This window comes from Tasmannia lanceolata, unplaced genomic scaffold (genome assembly GCF_043159265.1).
Source record: "Tasmannia lanceolata isolate RefF3 unplaced genomic scaffold, GAP_Taslan_0.1 ptg000012l, whole genome shotgun sequence".
Taxonomy (NCBI): Eukaryota; Viridiplantae; Streptophyta; class Magnoliopsida; order Canellales; family Winteraceae; genus Tasmannia; species Tasmannia lanceolata.
In genome coordinates, this window is record NW_027518689.1 from 39048067 (window position 1) to 39069806 (window position 21740).

Consider the following 21740-nt stretch of genomic DNA (forward strand, 5'->3'; position numbering starts at 1 on the left):
GCGTTCCCTTTCCGCGCGGACCCCATAATTCCGCTGTGAGAGAATAAGAGCCACTCCCTTCGAATCAGAGCCTCACGTAAATGTAGGAAAAAATACACCCCACTCTGACACTCCATCAGCTCCCAAACTTGCAACAATGGCGTCTAGAAGCCTCCCTCTCCCATCAATTTCCAACCTTCTCCGACCTTCAAAACCTCCTCCTCCTCGTAGAATCACCAAAACCCATTTCTTACACTCGCCCCACATTTCCCGCCAAAACTCACGACTTTTCCCGCCATCTCCACCTTCACGATTCTCCACAACTCGAATACACAGAGGAGGTACTAGGGCTGCTTACATCTCTGCTCCCGCATCCGACCCCAATCTCAGCAGTATTAGTAACGACCCAAATGTCTCTGAATCGAATTCTCCCTCTATTGAATCCCCAATTGCTGTAAGCTGGGGCCTTGTATGGAGTCTTTTAATTCAGCACAAATTAGGGCTAGCTGTTTCATTCGTTTCTCTTATTGGGGGCACTACTTGCACTCTTTCCATGCCCATCTTTACTGGTAAGCTTTTTTCCTCCTCTTACATATCATCTTTTTTTTGGGTTTTAGATTCTAGGGGTTGTAGATTTGTAGTACACCCTGTTTTTATGTATTTGGGGATTTGGGTTTTAGATTGTTGAATTTTGTTAATTGAAACTTTAGCTGACTGCAAGGCTTAAGTATTTAAGAATTCAAAGACTCAGGATGACTTAACTTGTTATAGTACAGAAATTAAGGTAAAATTCAATCAAACCAATCAAATAAACAACTGATGACTGAGCTCAGAGTGTTAACCGTGTCGGGCACGACCACCAATTGGATTGTGAAACTTTGAAAGGTAAACATAATTGAATTGTTAATCTTTTGTGTTTGTTATATTTTTCATTTGTTCTATGTGCCATCTTTCGCCTTGACTGACTCGGTCATGTTTCTTCTCTTTTTTAGATTTTTTCATCATTTCATAAAATAAAATAAAAATTGAATTCTTAATCTTTTTCAAGAAGACCATTGGGCGCATGCTTCGATTAATCAAACCAACCCCTCCTCTCCCTCCGCGCTAGTCATTAAAGGGAGGCTTCGCCGATCGCTCTTTTAACAACTAATTAAGCTATTATTTCTGTTACCTTCAATTATTGTCTTATCAGATAGGCTCATTCGAACTTTTGGTTTTCATTTTGTTTTTGCTAGTTCATGAATCAATGTGTTATTGTATATCTCCATTGTGTTGTAAGCTAATCATATTGTATACACGATTTCTGTTTGTGTTTGTCCTTTTGAAAAGGAATTATATTCAAAGACTAGTCTGTTAGCAATTGATATATGACTCATTATCATACAATCCAGAAGATTGCTATCAGCAGAGGTTCGAGCACCACTTAGCTATTGTTATTTTTGGTGTTTCAATCAAGTCATCTTATGAGGAAAAATAATTCGTTCCCAAATTTAGAGACAATATCCAATGAAAGACTTCTCACTCTAATTAGGTAATACACATTATGATTTTTTCAGTAAAAACACATTATGAAAATCATTACTCTCTGCTGGTTCTCATTAACAAAATATTTAAAGAACCTAACATTAAGTTTACTCAATGAGGAAGACTGCATAAGAGATATTTTAGAAAAGTATAGCACAGATAAAAATCACTATGACCTTGCTGGCTCTTTAAAATTGATGTGAACCTGCCCAGGTTAACTTTTATCTCTCTGGGTCTCCAAAATGTGCTTTTATCTTAGTCAATCGTCTTTATGTTCTTCAAGGAGTCAATACTCCTTTGCCCAGTCACTTAATTAGCAGTTCCATGTGTCAGTTTCTTACTGTTATTGGTTCAATGTACATGAACTCTTTAAATCATCAATGCATTTTCTCTGACCACATGGAAAATATTTGTAGGGAAACTTTTTGAATTACTCGTAGGTACAACATCATATCCTTTATGGAAACTGCTTGCCAAGGTTGGAATTGTATACATTTTGGAGCCAATGTTCACTATTCTTTTTGTTCTAAATATGAACACAATGTGGGAGAAGGTGATGGCCACCTTGAAAGCTCAGATTTTTAGAAGGATATTGGTTCAAAAGGTACATCCAGTCACCCTTTCAGCCATTTATTTATATGCGCTGTAGTTGATTTTATGTCAGTTGGTTTTCAAATGGCCTCTTATTTTCTTTTGTTTGTTGTTTGCCTTTCCCTTTACTTTTTTGATCTATTTCATTTTGTACTTATTTCGTTCACTCTAGGAAATCCGGTGTTGGAATCATAAACTTCTTCGAACCTCTTCATTTTCAACATATAAAGTCAACCATCTTCATGTATCTTGATACAAATTAAAAATAGCGCACTGGCGAAAAGCAACAGCTGACCGTAAATAGAGAACGATAGATATGAAATCTGGCATTTGCAGTACTGATGATGCTTGCAGAAGAGAAGAAGGATTTGGCGGAGGCTTGGTGAGGGATGTGAAGGCACTCAAATTTACTTTTGGTAAAGTAGAGGTTTCTTTAGGAAAACAAACCCATCCAAGAGGATGGATTATATAATGACTAGATCCGTGAACATGTCGAAGCTCTCCACTATCATGCTTTAATGAAACTGTGAATCAAATGGTCTGAAAATGTATTAACTATGTTTTTTTCTTTTTAAATAATTAATGTTTGTTTGTTAGCCCATCCAATACTAAGAACCCTTACAGGCTGGAAAAAATGATGAGTCGGATTAATAGTGAGAAAGAGGCTACATTGCAGTTTGGAGCTAATTGGAAGTATGATCTTTTATCATTATCATTGTTCTTGTCATAAGTGTAGGATATAGTTATCATTTTCTTTTCATTTCACTTATTAGTGTCATTATTGTAGCATAGAGTTGTTCCCTTTGTTGAGACGTCTAACCTCTATCTTTTTTCTTTTTTTCTCATCTTTCTTTCACTCTTTTCTCTTCTTTTCCATCCATGGTTACTTTATCAACTGGTATCATAATACTGATCCAATATCCAAGAGATCTTGCCTGGTGTATTCTTTCTTTCCCTCCACATAGCATCTTTTTGGAGCCCTAGATCAGTCCTATACTGATTGTCCAACAAGATTTAGGGTTTTATTCCCTTTCCACTCAGAAACCAATGTGGTTGCCTGTGTTTTTGTGCTTGGATGTGTCTTGTTGATGTTATTCAAATAAAGAGGAATGGCGATAATGAATATTTCCGTGTTACTTGTTTGAAATGGAAAGAAGTAAGATGACGAGAAAGAGAAGTAGAAGAGGGAGACGAAAAGAAGGAAGTTTGTGTGGGTATCCCACGGCTTCCACAAATATAAGTATGCCACTCATAACAGACAGGTGATGGGGCATATCTTGTATTGTGTACATAAGATAGCAGAGTCTCAACAGTCCCAAAAGGTGGCTAATGTGTTCAAAGGGCTGTGGGGATTGGTCCATGTTCAAGTGTGAAGGATAAAATCCTCAACCAGATCGAATGGTAAGTGTTCCCTCTCTCATCTGTCACATGTATTAGATCTAGTGCCATATTTTTCCTAGCCTACTTTTGTCTGTGGAATATCATTCGGACTTAGTCACGACCTTCTTTGTGTTTGATCTTGGATTTTCTTTTTGACATCATGATTAGGCTAGGAATACAAGTTGCCTCTGTGAAGTTGAATGTGCTTAACTACCTTTATGGGATAAATCTTTGAAGGAAGCTATAGATGCTAGAGGGGATTAGAATTTTTGACCGAAGTTGGACCGGGTGAATCTTTTAGCAAGTAAGAAGAATGGCTGTCCGAGAATTATGGAAGATTTTGCATGGATACAACTAAAGAAGAGTGCTAATGTAATGTTCTTGGATACAACTAAAGAAGTATGGAAGATTTTGTGTGGGACATACTCTTCAAATTAAAACATCTCATGAGTCTATGAGTTATTTAAAATTATAATTCTTATTACAACAGGGAGAGGAGTCGAAGCAAATAATACTGAATGTGTGTGTGTGTGTGGTTTTTTTTTTTTTTTTTTTGAACAATTACAAAATACATTAACAAAAACACAAAATATAGAGAAGTGAAGAGCACAAAACAAGCACAACCAAAAACAATAAAAAACTAATAACCACAACCCTCATCAAACTGAGATAAAAGAGGGAGCAAATAAATGCTGTTAAATACCTCGAAGGGCTTGGTCATGATCATTTTCATATGTTTTGTTCCAAACGGGGCATGGGTGATACTTATGCTCTCACTTGAGGGGGAGACAAATATCCTTTATAATTATTATTTTTCTCGTTATAAGTGATTAGATAGATAATATGATTAGAGGGGACATAGGATGTGGCTAGATGTACCCTCTCTCTACATCTTTTTCTCCTTGTCATCTTTCTTTCTCTCTTCTCTTCTCTTCCATTTTTTTTCTTTGCCGACGACCATGGTCATATTGGAGCATTGAAAAAACTAATTGATAGCTTTATATGATTCCTTGATTGAATTAAATATAGGAGAATATGAAAATGATTCTTACTAAGCAAGTTAAGGAAAAAGTGTTATAGACAAAAAAAAATGTAAAACTGATTAATAACCAAAATGCTCGTTAGGAAGAACATGGCAAAATGAAAAAAAAGATGAAAAAACTTACAGTGAATGCACTGTGAAATATGATAACATTGTGACTAACAAAGGATCGATAAGAAATAATCTTAGAAATGAAAACAGGGTATTAGGATAGGATGTTACCATCATAACTGCCTCAGAAGAAATGTTCCCTTGGCGGAGGCACTCAACAGTCTAGAAAGCAATCGTTTGAAGTGTGATTTTATAAGCTTCATTTTTGGAATGTGGCAAACAATTTTATTCTATTCTTTTACGCCAGACTTCATTGTCAAAAAGTATAATATACATGCTGTTCTGTGTCGTGTTTGGGAATTTTGTTCTTTTTATATTTTACTTTTTGGTTGCCTGTTAATATTCTGAACGTTTTTTCCAATGCTCTATGACACAGATTCATGTGGTCGCTCTAAAATGTGACCATGGACTTTTATTTCCCTTTGCAGGTGGAGTTTTTCGATCGATACAAGGTATGATTGTGATAACTCTGTTTTATCTCATTTCTTTCTCATGTTTATTTGTAGCTTTACACGGCAACTCAGTATGAGACAGTTATAGAGAAACATTCTTTGACTTCTTTCATATAATCTTCTTATGTAGCCTTTATTACTAAATTCCACCAATGAAAGAGAAGCTTGGTTAAGGTAGAATATTCCCTATAGTAACTAGATGCAAAAGCATCTAGTGTTGTATCTAGTGTTGTATGCAGTTTTTGGCCAGAAAGGTTGACTTGACATGCAAGAGTTTTCTGGTATTTAATGGTGTGAAACAACCAATTTACTCTAAAAGCTTAAGCCATTGGACAAGGCATTATTTAATCTTTTATACTTTAACACTCCCCCTCAAGTGTCGCCCCTCTTTTTAGGGTTAGCCTACACGTGGCATATGCGGCCCCTCTCTTGGGTTGGCCATTAGATGTGGATTTTTAATATCGAGGAGTTTTGAACCCCGGCAATTGCTCTGATACCATATGAAACAACCAATTTACTCCAAAAGCTTAAGCCATTGGAGAAGGCATTATTTAATCTTTTATGCTTCAACAAATGGAAGCAGATTGAGTTTGCTAAGCAAGTGTATGCTGAAACAACATTGAAACAACATTTGGGCCTTTTCTGGACTGATTGAATATGGGTCTTTTCTTGACCGATTGGCTTAGCGGATTCTAATGAATTAGAGATAAGAGCGGCTCTTCAGGGTATTAGACTAGCACAGTCTCTAGACTTGGTTAAGGTGATAATGGAGGGAGACTCCATGAATGTCATAGGGTGGTTAAAGGGTAGTAATTCCACCCCTTGGAGATTTGCTGGTTGGATGGATGAGATTAGTGACCGGATTGGTGGAGCGGAGATGGTTTTTCAGCTTGTCAAAAGGTTTGCTAATGTTGAGGGGGACGGCCTTGTTAGAGGTGGTGTGGGGAAGCAGGAATTAGAGTTGTTTGACTATCTGTCCCCTTGACAGCCCCTTTGTATAGCGTTTTTGCTCTTTTCTCGTGTTGATTTTCTTTCCGTCGACTCCCTCAGTCGGCGTGTTCTATTTGTATGTTCTTTCCATCTTTAATGATATTTCACCATTCAAAAATAAAAACAACATTGGATATTCATCTCTGTACCACAATAACCTAATTCTATATGCATGACACCCCTTATGCACAAGGGCTAAATTCTTAAAACTATTTTTTCTAAGCAATGCGCATAAACTGCAGTATTAAGACCCGTTCTGGTTTTTCTGTCACAGGAAGAACTTTTATTTAACAAAGGAATTAACCTGCTCTAATACCCTAAGATAAAATTTCACAACCATATGGTGAAGAAATCCAAACCCAAGCAAAAGCAATCAAATGCTTAAATATAATGGATGTATGGAGAGATCAACAATATTTTGCGTTGTTTTTCATTGTGAAAAACCTCCAGCAAAGCAGCGCTAGTGCTTGGAATTTATTATTTGTTTTTGCCCTTTCAAATGTGTTTTTGTTCTCTTTAAGCTGATTTTGTGGCTGGCCTAAGATATGATATGAGATGAAGCACTTCCACTTCAGGAAAGCCTATCAACCATATATTCTTTGTACATGGTCATAGGCATGCAAAAACAAGTGCACGGAATCTCCATTGTAAGTCTGTTTTACATAGTAAATTTATTTTTGAAAGGGATCCATCTAGTGAAGTCAATGTTTAGCTTCTATGTTCTTACTTCTTTAGTAACTCTTTGCCCAATCAATGTCTTTTGGAAACACTTATAAAAATTATCTTTGCTTTTTTATTTTTCCTTTTCCCGATCATGTTATGTTAATGCTATAATAAATATGCTTTTGGGTTAAATGCTTGTCTTATTTATCTTGTACAGGTCGGCGAACTGACTGGTTTATTGACATCTGACTTGGGTTCCCTAAAAGGTGTTGTCAGTGAAAACATCTCAAGGGATCGTGGACTTAGGGCATTCTCTGAGGCAAGCTACTATACACTATACAAAAGTGATTTTCAGCTGATAATGATAATTATTTGTTTATGATTCCCATCATCCATTCTTTATGTAATTTGATTCTAGGGTTTTCTCATTCTCTGAGGCAAGCTACTATACTCTATACAAAAGTGAGCTTGATGTTGCCTATGGTTTTGCAAGCAAGTATGCGATATTGTGTATAGTTCTGACAGGACTGGCACATTATGCCATCATTATCAATTGATAAGGATACCTTTATTTGTTTTTTAATCCCATCATCTGTTCTTTATGTCAATTGTTTCTAGGATTTTCTCTTTGCAAAGTCAATACTATTTTTACTCACTGCCTTCCCATTTTGTATTTGTTCATTTGACTTTTATTGTTTCTGGTCATGCAGGTTTTTGGGACATTATGCATACTGTTTGCACTGTCCACGCAGCTTGCTCCTATTCTGGGGATGCTGATGCTTTCTGTATCCCTTTTAGTCGGTAATCCTTTTCTCTTTGAAATCTTTGTTTAAAGTGTGTCATTGGGCATGCTTAGCTTTTATTATATTTATATATTTAGATTTTATACCATTCAAAAAGAAAATTATTATATTTATATAGTTTGTGAAAATGGCCTCTTTATTATTTTGTCTTGGCAAAAATCAACTCGACTCAACTCAACTCAACAAAGCCTTTGTCCCAAACTAGTTGGAGTCGGCTAAATGGATCCTTTAGAAAAATTTCATGAAGAAGGTGAAGGGAATCTACCCGGCTCTAATCCTAGCTCTAGTTGGGTTCTTCTACGTGGATCATTTTCTTCCATTCTATCATATCCAAGGTCATGTTCTCTGTTATGTTCCTAGCTATCAAGTCTTTCCTCACTGTTTCTACCCAAGTTGTTTTCGGTCTGCCCCTACCTCTTTTTACTCCATCAACTTGGCACGAGTCGCCTCTTCTCACTTGAGCATCCAAAGGTCTACGTTGGATATGTCCAAACCATCTTAAGCGGTGCTCTCTCATCTTCTCCTCAATTGGTGCCACCCCCACCTTTTTACGAATGTCTTCATTTTTAATTCTATCGAACCTTGTGTGGCCGCACATCCATCTAAGCATTCGCATCTGCTCTACACTCATCTTATGCACATGCTGCTTTTTGGTTGCCCAATATTCTGAGCCGTACAACATGGCTGGCCTCACAACTGTCTTATACAACTTTCCCTTCAACTTGTCAGGGCAAAAATATGGGATCCAAATTATATCTGCAAATTCTTATGGAATCCTAATGCTCGGGACTGATTTTTCAAGATTTAGTTTTTTGTGAATTTGTCATGCAAACCTATATGTATGTCTGTGGATTAAAGATAGTAGTCTAACCTATTTTCATATTAAACCTCCATTCTTAGTAAATTGTACAATATGTGATCTTGATCACTAGATGAGCTGAGATAAATGTGTTGTATGTACGAGGCAAAAAATACCATTTGTATTATGTACGAGACAAGAAATGTCCCTCTACTATTAAGAATTTGGTTAACTGATTGGGGAACTGGTTATGTGTGTGTGTGTGTGTACACATATAAAAACACCACAAGCACACCAATGTAGCATGTATAAAAATGTATAAAGAGTCAAATGTATAATATCCATCAACAAATAAGCCTATATATATATAGATAAGTTGGGATTGAACCCATATCATAAGAAGTTGCGGCACAAAGTGCCTTCCAACAAAGATATAGGCTTGAATTATTTTGAGCTTAACCAATATTTCATGGGTTACTGAATCAAGACACTCATTCTACTCCAACCGCAAGTTGGAGTAAATAACTGAAGAATAATTTTATAGGCTTCTAGCACTTGCAAATGGCACCCAAATCACTTGCCACGACCTTTTCAGATGGCAGAGCCATCTCCGACGGCAAGTGGAGAAGGCGCATAGCCATCTCCGTTTTTGTACTGGTTTGATCTTCACCATTAAGAAGATCGGGTTTTAGTGGAACCACCATCCGTTTATGGTGCAAGTGGATGTGGGTTCGTTGTTTTGGACCGAACCACTATAAAATCACGGTACACTCTTTCTTTCTCTTCTTTTCTTTCATGTGTGCATTTGATTTTATTTTCGTTGTATTCATCGGTAACTGTTCTTGGATTTTAATTTGGGAATTAAGTTTTTCAAAAGAGCAAAATTTTCTAAAACCCTATTCATCGCTAACTGTTCTTGGATTTTAATTTGGGAATTAAGTTTTTCAAAAGAGCAAAATTTTCTAAAACCCTATTCATCGCTAACTGTTCTTGGATTTTAATTTGGGAATTAAGTTTTTCAAAGGACACTAAGATTAACACTTAGAACTTTAGTACCCTTTTCCTTTTGTCAACTGGTTTGGTTAATCCTTTGTGATTCAAGGACTGCATGTTTCCATAGGATGTCCTCAAATGGAAATAACTGGCCACTTTGGTGCCTGTTCAGGGAGAAAGGTATTTGATATCTACTTGTTGCTCATTAAGATCCGGTCAACTGTTTTCTTGTTTGCGGCCAACCATCTTTAATACAATCTCATTTTTCTTTGGTAGTCTTTATTCGGCGATTCTCTCGAACTGTTTTTTATTTAGATGTTGATTAGCATTCCTCATTTTTCTTATGTGTCTGATATTCTTGTTGCAGTTTCAATTTTTTTATTGATGCTCATAAAATGCTGTTGTCTGTTGACTTGGATTTTTCTTTTGCTCACAAGCTTTATACAAGAGATCCACTGTACCTGTCTTCAAAGCTCATGGAATAGCCCAAGCATACATATCTGATTGTGCAACTGAAACTTTTTCAGCTATTCGTACTGTAAGTTTTCAAAATGAATTGTTTGAATGTTTTCCTTTTAAATTTTGAGTTTTCTATCCAAATATCTTAAACTGCTTGTTACATTTATACTTGATTCATCAATATCAGACCTTTTCAGATATGGTTGACAGACTTAGCATATTTTCTCTCTGTGATTTTTTTCTCGTGCCTATAGGTTAGATCCTTTGCTGGTGAAAAGCGACAGATGTCAATGTTCGGTCGTCTGGTAAGTTTTTGGACCTTTACAAATTCAACTATTACAACCTTCTAGAACATCTCAGTATCTGTTTCTGTGAAGTTTGGCAGGTTCTTGCTTACCAGGAGAGTGGCATAAAGCTTGGAACTTTCAAGTCTGCAAATGAAACCTTGACTAGAGTGATGGTGTATATTTCTTTGATGGCTCTTTATTGTCTTGGTGGAAGCAAAGTGAAGGCAGTAAGAACTTATATGCCTTGAGCCCCTTGTTTTCTCCATCCCCTCTTTAATTCATGGACATACCTTTTGTTACACTTAAAGTTCTGTACCATAATATCTAAGCCAAGATAGTTCATCATTTTACATTGCGAACAATGTTGTCCATCTACTATAATTACTGCATTTATGGGCTTTTCATTGGCTTTTCTAATATATCAAATTTGTTTGCAGGGTGAACTGTCTTTTGGAACCATGGCTTCTTTTATTGGCTACACCTTCACACTAACTTTTGCTGTGAGTGATTTCCTCTGTGTTTTCGTCAAGCTAATTTGATAATTTCAAGTGATAATCATTCTCTTCTTGGTTTATGATACCACAAACAATTCAGGTTCAAGGGGTTGTTAACACACTCGGTGATCTTCGTGGGACCTTTGCTGCTGTCGAACGTATTAATTCTGTTTTATCTGGGACTGAAATCGACGAGTCACTTGCTTATGGTTTAGAGAGAGAAATCCATAATAAGGAAGAGTATGATGATGACGTTGGATCGCTCTACAAGGATGTGTCTGCTATGAAAAATCACGTTTTAAGTATGCTTTCCATGTCAGAATTGAAATCACCTAATACTGGATGTAGTCTAGCTTGGTCCGGTGACATTTGTCTTGAAGGTATGTTTTATATGGTTTCATATATATTCCAACAACATCATTTTGCTTTACCATTTATTATGTAAGACAAATTCTTACCCATGTTATATTCTTTGTCTGAATTTCTTTATTTTTCTAGGCATTGATTTAAGATCAAGTGCTTATCTCTTTATCTTTTTCATTCATCATACAAAGTAATTAATTATCAAACATTCAAACTTAGGGAGATCTTTCATCTTGAGTGTGGCAACCAGTGGATTATTTTCTTGTATCATATCCTGTGAGCTAGTCATTTTGTTTCTACAGTTCATGGGTTACTTTAGATTTGTGAACTTATATATTCCACTTGTTTTGGTGGCAGATGTACACTTCTCTTATCCATTGCGACCTGATGTGGAAGTCTTAAGTGGTCTGAACCTAACGCTAAAATGTGGAACAGTAACAGCTCTGGTGGGTTCTAGTGGTGCTGGGAAAAGCACAATTGTACAACTCTTGGCGCGCTTCTATGAGGTGCAATTTCACTTTCATTAGAAAATCCATTTGTTCCTCTTTGTTTTGGGTGGGGAAAGGAATAAGATCTAACATTTCATATTTGCAGCCAACTAGAGGTCGCATAACCGTGTCAGGCGAAGATATCCGGACATTTGGTAAAAGAGAATGGGCACGGGTTGTGTCTATTGTGAATCAGGTAATCTCTTCAAACTGCATGGTGCTAACTTTAATGTACCATTATTAATATCAGAGTATAAAATAGCATGATTTCCTTTCTTGCCTACATATTTACTAGCCTGTTAAACAACATGATTTCCTTTCTTTTCTTTGTTATTTCATTTGCTTTCTTTGTTTTACTCTGACTACCCATAGTTTTAAAAAAAAACCCACATCGTCGTGGACTCCTCCAAGTCAACTCCTTTTAACCTTGGTCACATTCTTGTCCGAGTCCATGTTTTGCCCTACAAACTCTATCAAAAAATCTTTTGACTCTCCTGAGTTATGACCGCGTCAACCCAGTACTTGACTGCGTTGTGCTGAGTCGACCAGGATTTGTTTTCGCAGCGTTTTGATCCGCATCCGTGTTTTGAAACACTGCGATCACCTCTGATTGTGGTCTCTTTCTTCTTCTTTAAAAAAAGAACCACCTTTTCAAAAAAAAAAAAAAAGCAAGGCAAAAGTTCCATCTTTGTATACTTGTAGCGTTTTGATCTGCATCTGTGTTTTGAAACACTGCGACCAGCTCTTATCTTCTTGATGTTGCCCTTGTCCTAAATGCTGATGCAGGATCCCATTCTTTTCTCTGTGTCCATTGGAGAAAACATAGCCTACGGGCTACCAGATGAAAATGTCTCTACAGAAGACATTATAAAGGCAGCCAAAGCTGCAAATGCTCATGAATTCATAATTTCTCTTCCACAGGTGTATCTTCTTACTTGTGTCTTATTCAGTTTGTGACGCTAATTAATTATCAGGTGCTAGACAACTTTAATTCTTTTTTGGCATTGGTTTCTCTAATCTGGTGGATGTGGAACCCATGTATGTGATGTATACTCTGTTCGTCTGGCTGGTCCCATTGTGGATGAAAAAAAAATCATATTGGTAGGATGAACCTAACTGTCCAAGCAATGAATGTAGACTGTTAACTTCTTTTGCTTGAATTGTCCATATGCACTCCTTAAAATTCATCCAATGGGATGGTTAGGAATGTCTGACCATTGATTTTTGGGCTATGACTCATCCACGATGGGACAGACCAGATGAATGGTATGGATCACGTGCATGTGAGCCATGTCTGCTGGAATCCGGTCATCAGTCAAAAAGAATTTAGAAGTATGGAACACCGAATATGTTCTCGTTGATGTGTTCCTTGTGGTTAACTTTTTTTCCTCTTGTTATATGTTTATTCAATTTAGGGTTATGACACTCTAGTTGGTGAACGTGGAAGCCTGATGAGTGGAGGACAGAGACAGGTAATAAATTAAAGTCACAGAATAATGAATCACAGAATAGAGAGTATTAAAGTCATTAACTCTTCCAATTTGCAGAGAATCACTATTGCCAGAGCTCTGCTCAAGAATGCCCCGATTCTGATACTCGATGAGGTATTTTTAATGGGTATTACTTGCCGGTCTGTGGTATTTTCTCCACTGTTCTCTCTATGCATTCGCTCAGTTTGTCTTCATTCTTTCTGATACAGGCAACCAGTGCTTTAGATGCAGTTAGTGAGCGCCTGGTTCAAGATGCTCTTAATCATCTAATGAAGGATAGGACCACATTGGTGATTGCCCATAGATTAAGCACTGTGCAAAATGCACACCAAATCGCTCTTTGTTCAGATGGGAAGATTACAGAGCAAGGGACCCACTTCCAGTTGTTGGCTCAGAAGGGCCAATATTCTTCACTGGTTGGCACACAAAGGCTTGCATTTGAGTGATTTAAAAATAGAGAGTTTGTTGCAAAGTGATTTGCCATCCTGCTGAGTTGGGACTCGAGATTTAAGTATTTGTTAACCTTAACAACGTCAGGATTATCAAGAAAGCAGGAATTAAAAAAAAAATCAAGAAAGCAACAACAGTGCTGTTTCATGACATTAGAACTGTTTATTATTTTTTCCAATTTTTGTTATTGCATGGAAGACTTATTCTTTCTCTGATTTTTTTGGGGGAATTCCGAATCATGATACAAGCTGAAAATAGAAGGGTCTGAATGAAATGCTGAAAAGGAGACTGTTAAAGGAGATGCATAGAAATCAAACTGATTATTTTGTTCACTTTCTGCTTTTTTGGCTAGAGACTTGTTTTGTGGGGCGAGGGAGTTTCAGATAGTGTAAGGCATTGAATGAAAGTTGACCTTCAGATTGGTTCAGGAATATAAGCCAACAAAAGGTTAGTTTGTCTGTATATGATTGTTATTATTGAATGAGACTTGTATTTTACTCCATTAATGCCGCCGTTGTCGTCGCAATTCTTACTGCAACTCTTACTGTTTCAGCATTCACGATTCACTTCTTTTATTTTATTTTATTTTTAAAAAATGGTTCATGATTCACTGTTATCCTTGGATGCATACCCATTCCATATGAGAATCAGTAAGAATTGGTATCTGGAAGCAACAATCAGAAAACAGAGCAAACGATGCAGTTAGATGTCTGGATTAATTGCCTATGTTTCCTTTTGTGTTGGTATTTGTGTCTTGTTTTCCAAAGCAGTTGGGAGATGGTTTTGAAAAACGTATGCGTAGAGATGTAAAAGAGGAAATGAAACGTTTAAAAAATGGTTTCCTCTAGTTTTTTGAAAAAAAAATTGAGAGAGAACGATAAGAGTGGTTCTGTTTAGTGGTTCTGTTTTTTCTTCCGTAAAGATAAGAAGAGAAAACAAGTTAGTTTCTTGTGGTTTCCTTTTGTAGAGATAAAAAGGGTTTTGTTTCTTGTATAGAGAATGAGGGTTTGAGATTGAAGGGTGTTCATGGAAGAGAAAAAGAAGAATTCCATGTTTATGGGATTGTATTAATCCCTTTGTAATCTTTTTATCTTCTCTAATAGTGAAAAAATGCAATATCACCCGTGGATGTCGGTCATTGCGATAAAACCATGCAAATCGTGTGTTCTCTGTCTATTGCCTTATTGTGATTATTGTAGTTGCTTTTATTTTGCCTATGATCGTGTTTTTTTATCGGATTTTATCTAGCCGATTATCCCCCATTTATAAATTGATTTTTGCAAATAAAAAACAAACAAACTGTGGAGTCTAGTGGGAGAATTCATATAAAACAAATAAGAAATGCACTGAGCCCAGAGCCCCGAGCCCCGAGCACCCTGCCTCGGTGGCGGGCGAAATTCATTTACCACAATACAGCTGCTATTTCGTTGGTTTTTTCTTCTGGGTCAGAGAGCTGCACCCATGATTAATGGATGGTTATGTTTCACCATATTTTCCATCCTATACTCCATTTAATACTGAAAATCTTCTCCCACATTGAACAAACATTCATGCATTGGTTTAAACATGCCAATAATGCGGAATCACAGTCCCCCCTGTAGCTTAGCTATCCTGTAATTGTCTTCATAAAATATTCAACATGCTTAACTTCCAACGACAATCCAATTTCACTTCGAAGCAGGGACTTCTGTACCCGAAAAAAGATTGAAATTATGATTTTACCTTATTCAATGACAAGACCCCATCTCATCTCTTCCATATGATCGAGCACAATTTATTCACAAACTGTAATAATTGGGACATTAGTTTTCCCCAGGAAGTAGCTCTGAAACAGGAGGTTGTTTCACCTCTGTCGCGACCAAGTGCCTCGTCCGAACTCAGCCCTTCACTTTTTTGTTAAGGGATGAGATTAATCTCACTAAAAAAACACTTTCTTTAATCACAGCCCTTCACCAAAAAAAAAATAAAAAATAAAAAAATGAATGGCCGACTTCTGGGTGATGCACTTGGTAGCGACAGAGGTGAATTGGGCTCCTGAAACATAATGCTTCATTTATTCATGTGAGTATCCTATACTATCCTATGCATGTGAAATTTTGTGTTGATTGTTCCCTCTGATAACTGGGAAGTCTGCATTTTCGCCATTGTTAAGTTATTAGATCCTTCCATTTGCGTGCACTCGTGATTGTATTTTTAGCATGTGGGCATTTTATGCATGTATGTCTAACCTTAAAAGCATGTCAAAGCCGTATTTCAATCATCTTTCACCCATGTATCTTGATCTGTATCACATAATTGTACATGCCTTTTTTTTCCTTGGCAGAAGTACATGTCTAAGGAAGAGCAAGAAGACGAATGACATTGGTGAAATCTGAAATGATAGATAGGGGTTTTCAGAAAATTTATTGTAGGGTGCAATCAAACATGATTTACTTGGAGTGCGTATTAGAGAACTTGGTTATTTTGTTGGTGTTTTCTTTGTTCTATTAGAGATATGAAACGACATGTCTTCTCTTTACAAATAGTAAAGATGGTATGAAAACTTAGCCAGAAGCAGTGATGGAGATTTTTGCATTCATGTCAGCAAGGCATTCAGTTGGCAATCCAAGGAAGGAATTCATGAAAATATCGTCAATGGGTTCGATTGTTGCCACCCCAACCAATCTACACTTTCCTTCTCCATCCAATCTCTCCCCCTTTCCCTTTTTAATCTCTCCCCTTGATTCTTCAGATGTCAACAAGGTTTCCACAACCAAAGGAGGAGCTCTGTAAATACTCCCTCCTGAAAACCAGAACTTGGCTCTGAATTCCAGATCAACCTACAAAACAAACCCATGAATAACATATACAAACACAAGGGTTAGTCTCATTGTTTAGTGGTACTATGCAAGAAAGTTTTTTCGTTAATGATTCCATGGCCTACCTGTCCAGTTTCTTCATCAATAGTTCCTTTGAAAAGCTCTGGGACAATGTCAATCTTTAGAAATGGTGGCAATGGCAATCCTAAGAACCTTGTTGTTACACTTGTCAATGATGGAATGTAGAGAGTCTGCAAATCGAAAGAGACCGAGATTTTACTGAGGATGTTGTCGGCATTCTTCCGCCCTGTCGCAGTTCCTTTTCCTCCTTCCGCGTTGTAATTGAAGTCAGGATATCTGGATATGCCAAGCTTGCAGTCCCTCATAGTCAGGAACTTTACACTGCAAAGTCCAGTTTTTGGCAGTTGGGTCTGAATTGTTGTGGTGATGGGTTCTTGTGGTGTTTGGTTTTGAGAAGAAGAGGAGATTATGGTATGCCTTTTATGATTTGATTGCAATGGAAAGGGTGAAAGGTGGGCGAGTCTTTTGTTTGAGAACTTAAAGAGAAGTGGAGAATTTGGAGGGGAATTCATCTTACACCCCATTTGATGCCCAATGGTAGACACCATTGAAGTAATATTTGGGTTCTCAAAATGAACCATCTTTGAAGCCAATGAATGGGAATTTTAGGCTACTGTGTTTAGAAAATGTGAGGCTGGGAATGTGATTTATGTCCTTATCACCTTATCTTTATAGGAGAGTTATAACTGGCAAACATTCGTCCTGTGGCAGATTTACCAACACCACCCTTGAAACAAAACAGAGAACTTCAAATTGACTCAACCTTCATAGGAAGAATGATCAATGTGGCAGGTGCGCGTCCAATGCATTTCTGAGCCCCACTTTGAGCAATCTTGAACGCTCGTCACCACTGATCGGTCATGCTGGTAAAATCTACTAACCTTTCCGTTGGAGTATCCAGTGGGACCCATGACAAGATGGGTCCCATATGAAGTTTCTTCACTCCCATGGGATAGGTAGATAGTGACTGATTTTTTCCTTAATTCTAATTAGAGTTTTAAAAGTTAGATAAATATTACTAGCAAAATCGTGAGATGCAGTAGCTACCGGGAAAAAAATGTTGGGTATGAGTGAACACCAAAGTCATAGATAAGGTCAATTTTATGTAACGAGATCAACATTGATCATGGCTACAGACCATGAACCTGTAGGCTGCTTTTGGATTGCCATAATAAAAAATTGGAATCGGCATCCTATTCTGATTCTTATTCCGATTTCCCTTAAAATGGTATAGAAAAAACTAATTAAAAAATTCCAATAAAAATTGTATTACGATCAGGGTGGAATCAAAATATCACATTATCACCTCTTGCGGGGGGAAACTGATTCCGACATCTAGCCCCTTTCTAATTTTGTCCCATCATTATTTTTGCTTTACCTAAATTAATTCATTTTTTTAACCAAATGCCGGAATCAGAATAGGACGCAGATTCATGCGACTTATTCGGGTCATCCAAACACACCCCTTTCTAAACCTACGCAAGTTATCTTAAGATGGGGTCAATGTGGGTTGGGTCAAACCTGATCCATGTTGCAACCTTTTTTTCGGTAGTTAAGCCGGGATTGAACCTCCTACCTCTAAGTTGAAGAACAAAGCCTTGGCCACCGGGCTAGAGGCTCAATCCCAAGTTCCCAACCATGTTGGAACCCTACTTCACACCTCACGCCCTAAGGGCTCAAGTTCCAAGTAGGCTTAAACTTGTTGAGTGCTGGTACCGAAACCGATAGTGGAACCGAGAGTGAAACCGAACAATCCCTCTCCAGTCCACATGGCATAGGAAGGGTAGCTTTGCCATTTCAAGGAAACAAAAGCCAAAAAAAGAAAGAGCAGAAAGGATTGCTAATATGGAAGGAGGTTACTTGTTCAGTTCCACTCTCGGTTACCATATCATTATTAGACATGCTTCCCTGCTTATGTTATTTTCCTCCAAAAATAGAAAGGTTTAGAACGTGGCCGAGTTGGAATTTCAGTAAAAGTCAATGACATCCTCATCTAGATCTTTTAAAAGGGAAATGATAAGTGCGCCCCTTTACATTACTAGGACACCTAGCTGCACTGTATCAATGATTGCAAAGGGGCTGATGTACTTCACATTTTAAGGAATGAAGTGACCTGATTCCCACCGTAATGCAGTTGGGTGTCCCAAGTGATGAAAAGCGGCGCATTTATCATTTCTCCTTTAAAAAAATAGGATCTGCTAGGCGGAAGGCATTTCATGGATGGCCTGTTGCATGTGAGAGTAGCCACATTGGTTCATTTTTCATCAGATTTTAACGGCAGCTCCTCCAACCCTTAAAATATCCTGGTTGCTAATCTATTCAAAAGTGCCTAATCTGCTACCTACTCAATCCAACGGTCAGATCTGAATGGATCTGATATTCTCTAACATGTTGGACATCTATTGTCTCAAAAGTCATGCTTTACCAAGAATCCTAGCTATGCAATTAAAAGTAGTTTGGTTCATTTGGTGTGAACCACATTCTCTATATGGGATTTGCTAGCGTCCATCGCAGAAGGCATGGCCCGTTGCACGTGAGAGCAGCCACCTCATGAATGAAAACTGAAAAGTGAGCATCTGTGGCTGCTTCACATGCAACAGGCCATTCGCAAAATGCGTTCAGCACGAGTATGGTGACTCATACGAGATTGATGTGAGGGGAGAGTTGCATTGCGTAGGCAACCGTTGTTGTATGTAGAGATTGATGCGTGTGAGAAAGAGAAGTTGGTTGATGTTCTGTTTTCAAGTTTCACGGCATAAAACTGTGGGAGGGATCTTGTTGAATTGGGGTCCCACCAATTTTCCAATTTCGTTAGAAATGATAAATTCGCCCTTTTTCACTTGGGACAGCCCCCTTTTGTGCAAAAGAAGAGTAGTGCTTATAAATACAATGAGGGGCTGTCCCAAATAAAAAAGGGGCGAATATGTCACTCCCCTTCATTAGGTGCTGACGTGCTGTCATCAAACCACAATTTTCATGGTCCCTAATGTAATTTATCCTGACAAGTGTTCAGGAAATGATTGTGCGTGCATGGGCCTAGTGCCTCCTTCTTTTTTCTTTTTTATAATTTGTAATAATATATTGATTTACTTAATTTAATTAATTATTTATTTTATAAGGTATTTAATATCTTTAGAGTAATCTACATTTATAAGGTTTAAATAATCACCTTTTCTTTTAAAACATATTTATTTCATGAGGAAGTCTAGACTGAAGGGAGCCCTTGCAAAAAAGAGGTGAAAGGGCTCCCCCATTGGCTGCACATCACCATCATGAGCCCTTGCAAAAAAGAGGTGAAAGGGCTCCCCATTGGTTGCACATCACCAGCATGACCTTCAGTCTAGAATTCCTCTTATTTCATATAGAGTTTTAGATTTGTAGGGTTTTATATAACCTAGAGAGGCCTTGTGCACACGACAACCCAAAATTTCCCATTTATTTGATTTCCATTGGTACTATAGATTTTGGGATGGGCCTGTTTCATAATAATCTACAATGGATAGGTTATCTTTTAATCATGTGCTTTGACTATCTACCTCCTTGAATTATTGTACTGCTATCTTTGTATTATCGTTGTTCCTTCAGGACCACCTCGGTTCTGTTTTTACATATATATATATATATATATATATTCTGTTGCCCTTTTCAAAAAAAAATCTTTTAATCATGTGGTTTTTTAAAAATATAAAATTTTAATAATAATAATAATATCCTGTTGCTAGTCATCCTTCTAGATAATCTTTAGAAGACTAATTGTGAAGCTAATGGATCAATATCATGGCTATTCAAATGATTATTATTTTCATTTGATAATTCAAACCACGAATAGACTAATGATGATTGAGCGTTGAAGTTAACGATAATACCATTACGAATAAGAAAATGACACAAAGACATGCTTGTTTTGGGATTGCTATTGCAAGTAGATGCCTTGCTAGTTTTTTCGCCTTTAATGTTCAGTCTTTTTCCCAACTATATTGTCAAATTCACCAATCACACAGAGAAGGTAGAGAGGATATTGAAATCTTAGCTTTGCTGTGCGATTTTATTATCCCCTTCTTTCTCTTCCAGTCCTCATTTCATGTCTGACAACCTTGGTGATCAGAGTTGCCCTGAAAATGGGAAAGAGAAGAGAAGGAGTGCTATTTCCCTTTTTCGCGAAAAGAAGAAGAAAAAAAACAAACATTATCACTTCAATAAGAGAATATCCACTCTACTATCCCTGGATTCTTGAATCCCCATGCCAAGCATGTCCAATGATGTCACGTATAGCAAAGTAGTGGTATATTTGTTATTTTATAAGAAGCAAAGGTTAGAGACCTATGTGAAACGGGCAGGTCTTCCTTGCATAAAGAGCCACAAAAGGGCTCTTGATTGGATCCACGTCTTCAAATGTAACTGATTTTAAAATGTAACTGAGGACTTTTGACCATTTTCTTTTAGATAGGCGTATTTTTGGAGAATTTATTTGAGATAGGGCTATTTTGGTCATTTTCTATCAGACATGGATGCTCTGCTTGTTCTCACCTTCGTGGAAGGTGACTCTTTGAATGTCATCCGTCGGCTAGGGGTTCTTATGCCTATCCGTGGAGATTTGCCTTGCTCTTTGACGAGATTCAAGTTCGAGACTTCGAGTGGGAGATTTGTTGGTAGCATTATAGCATGTCATAGGTAATTCGCCAACGGAGACGCTGATAGGCTTGCCAAGGCGGGGTCTCCAAGGAGGGCCTAGAGTTGTTTGATTTCCTGCCTCCTTGAGTTTTTCTTTCTCCTTTTTGCGAGGGTTGTTTTCGTTTTCAGTGTATTTTTGTATCCTACTCTTCCGTTGTATTAACCATCTCGGTCTTCTTTTGTTTCTTTTAATGATGCTTGCTACGATTAAAAATAAATAAAAAGGGCTGCTCCGCCTATAGTTGGCGGCGTGAATCCAACAGGGCACTCTTTCTTTTTTATAGGTAAGCTGGGATTGAACCCCCAACCTCGAAATCGAATAGTAAAGTCTTGACCATGGCGCTAGAGGCTCATTCCCTTAGCGGGGCAAGAGTTTGGCCCTTCTAAGGGCACACTTTATCATTCCTGTAGATAAGAAACAATGGAAATTAATAAATAATTCCACGGTAGACAATAAAGTTGACAAATAAAAAAGTAAATCTAATTTAGAACAAGTTATATCGATGATGATAGCCAATTTGAGGTCTTATTCAAGATGAGATTATCACGCAATTAAACCATCCTTGTATCTAAATTTTGTAACGGGTGTTAATAATAGGTTGAGAGGAGTGGGTGGTAGAGCATGCGTATGTATCTTTGAGACGTCCTCAATGCGAGGGTATCTTGATATTTTTTTCCCAAAAAGTGAAAAAGAGCCCTGCTTTAGCGTATTTTAGAGAAAAAACACTGATCTTATGAAAGGAGCAAATGACGGACCTATGTGAGTCCAATCCAATCACGTTCAAGTCCCAAAATGGAACTAGAATGAGGTGTTTGCCTCGTAATCTCAACA

At 37.5% G+C, this 21740-nt stretch overlaps 2 protein-coding genes across 2 annotated transcripts; one reads left to right on the forward strand and one right to left on the reverse strand.

Annotated features, from left to right (window-relative positions):
• Nucleotides 1-13: 13 nt before the first annotated feature.
• ABCB28 (non-intrinsic ABC protein 8) lies at nt 14-13864 on the forward strand. The gene is made up of 16 exons (XM_077392495.1): nt 14-548; nt 1920-2107; nt 5056-5079; nt 6950-7051; nt 7443-7533; nt 9765-9865; nt 10041-10091; nt 10172-10300; nt 10511-10573; nt 10668-10947; nt 11288-11436; nt 11525-11614; nt 12205-12339; nt 12834-12890; nt 12966-13022; nt 13118-13864. Exons 1-16 carry the CDS (start codon nt 137-139, stop codon nt 13352-13354), a joined length of 2166 nt encoding a protein of 721 aa, XP_077248610.1. The 5' UTR covers nt 14-136; the 3' UTR covers nt 13355-13864.
• Nucleotides 13865-15770: 1906 nt separating this feature from the next.
• On the reverse strand, nt 15771-16861 carry LOC143888162 (ATP-dependent Clp protease ATP-binding subunit). Its single transcript, XM_077392496.1, has 2 exons — nt 16282-16861; nt 15771-16177 (listed from the first exon to the last, which is right to left on the reverse strand). Exons 1-2 carry the CDS (start codon nt 16816-16818, stop codon nt 15902-15904), a joined length of 813 nt encoding a protein of 270 aa, XP_077248611.1. The 5' UTR covers nt 16819-16861; the 3' UTR covers nt 15771-15901.
• Between the last annotated feature and the right edge of the window lie 4879 nt (nt 16862-21740).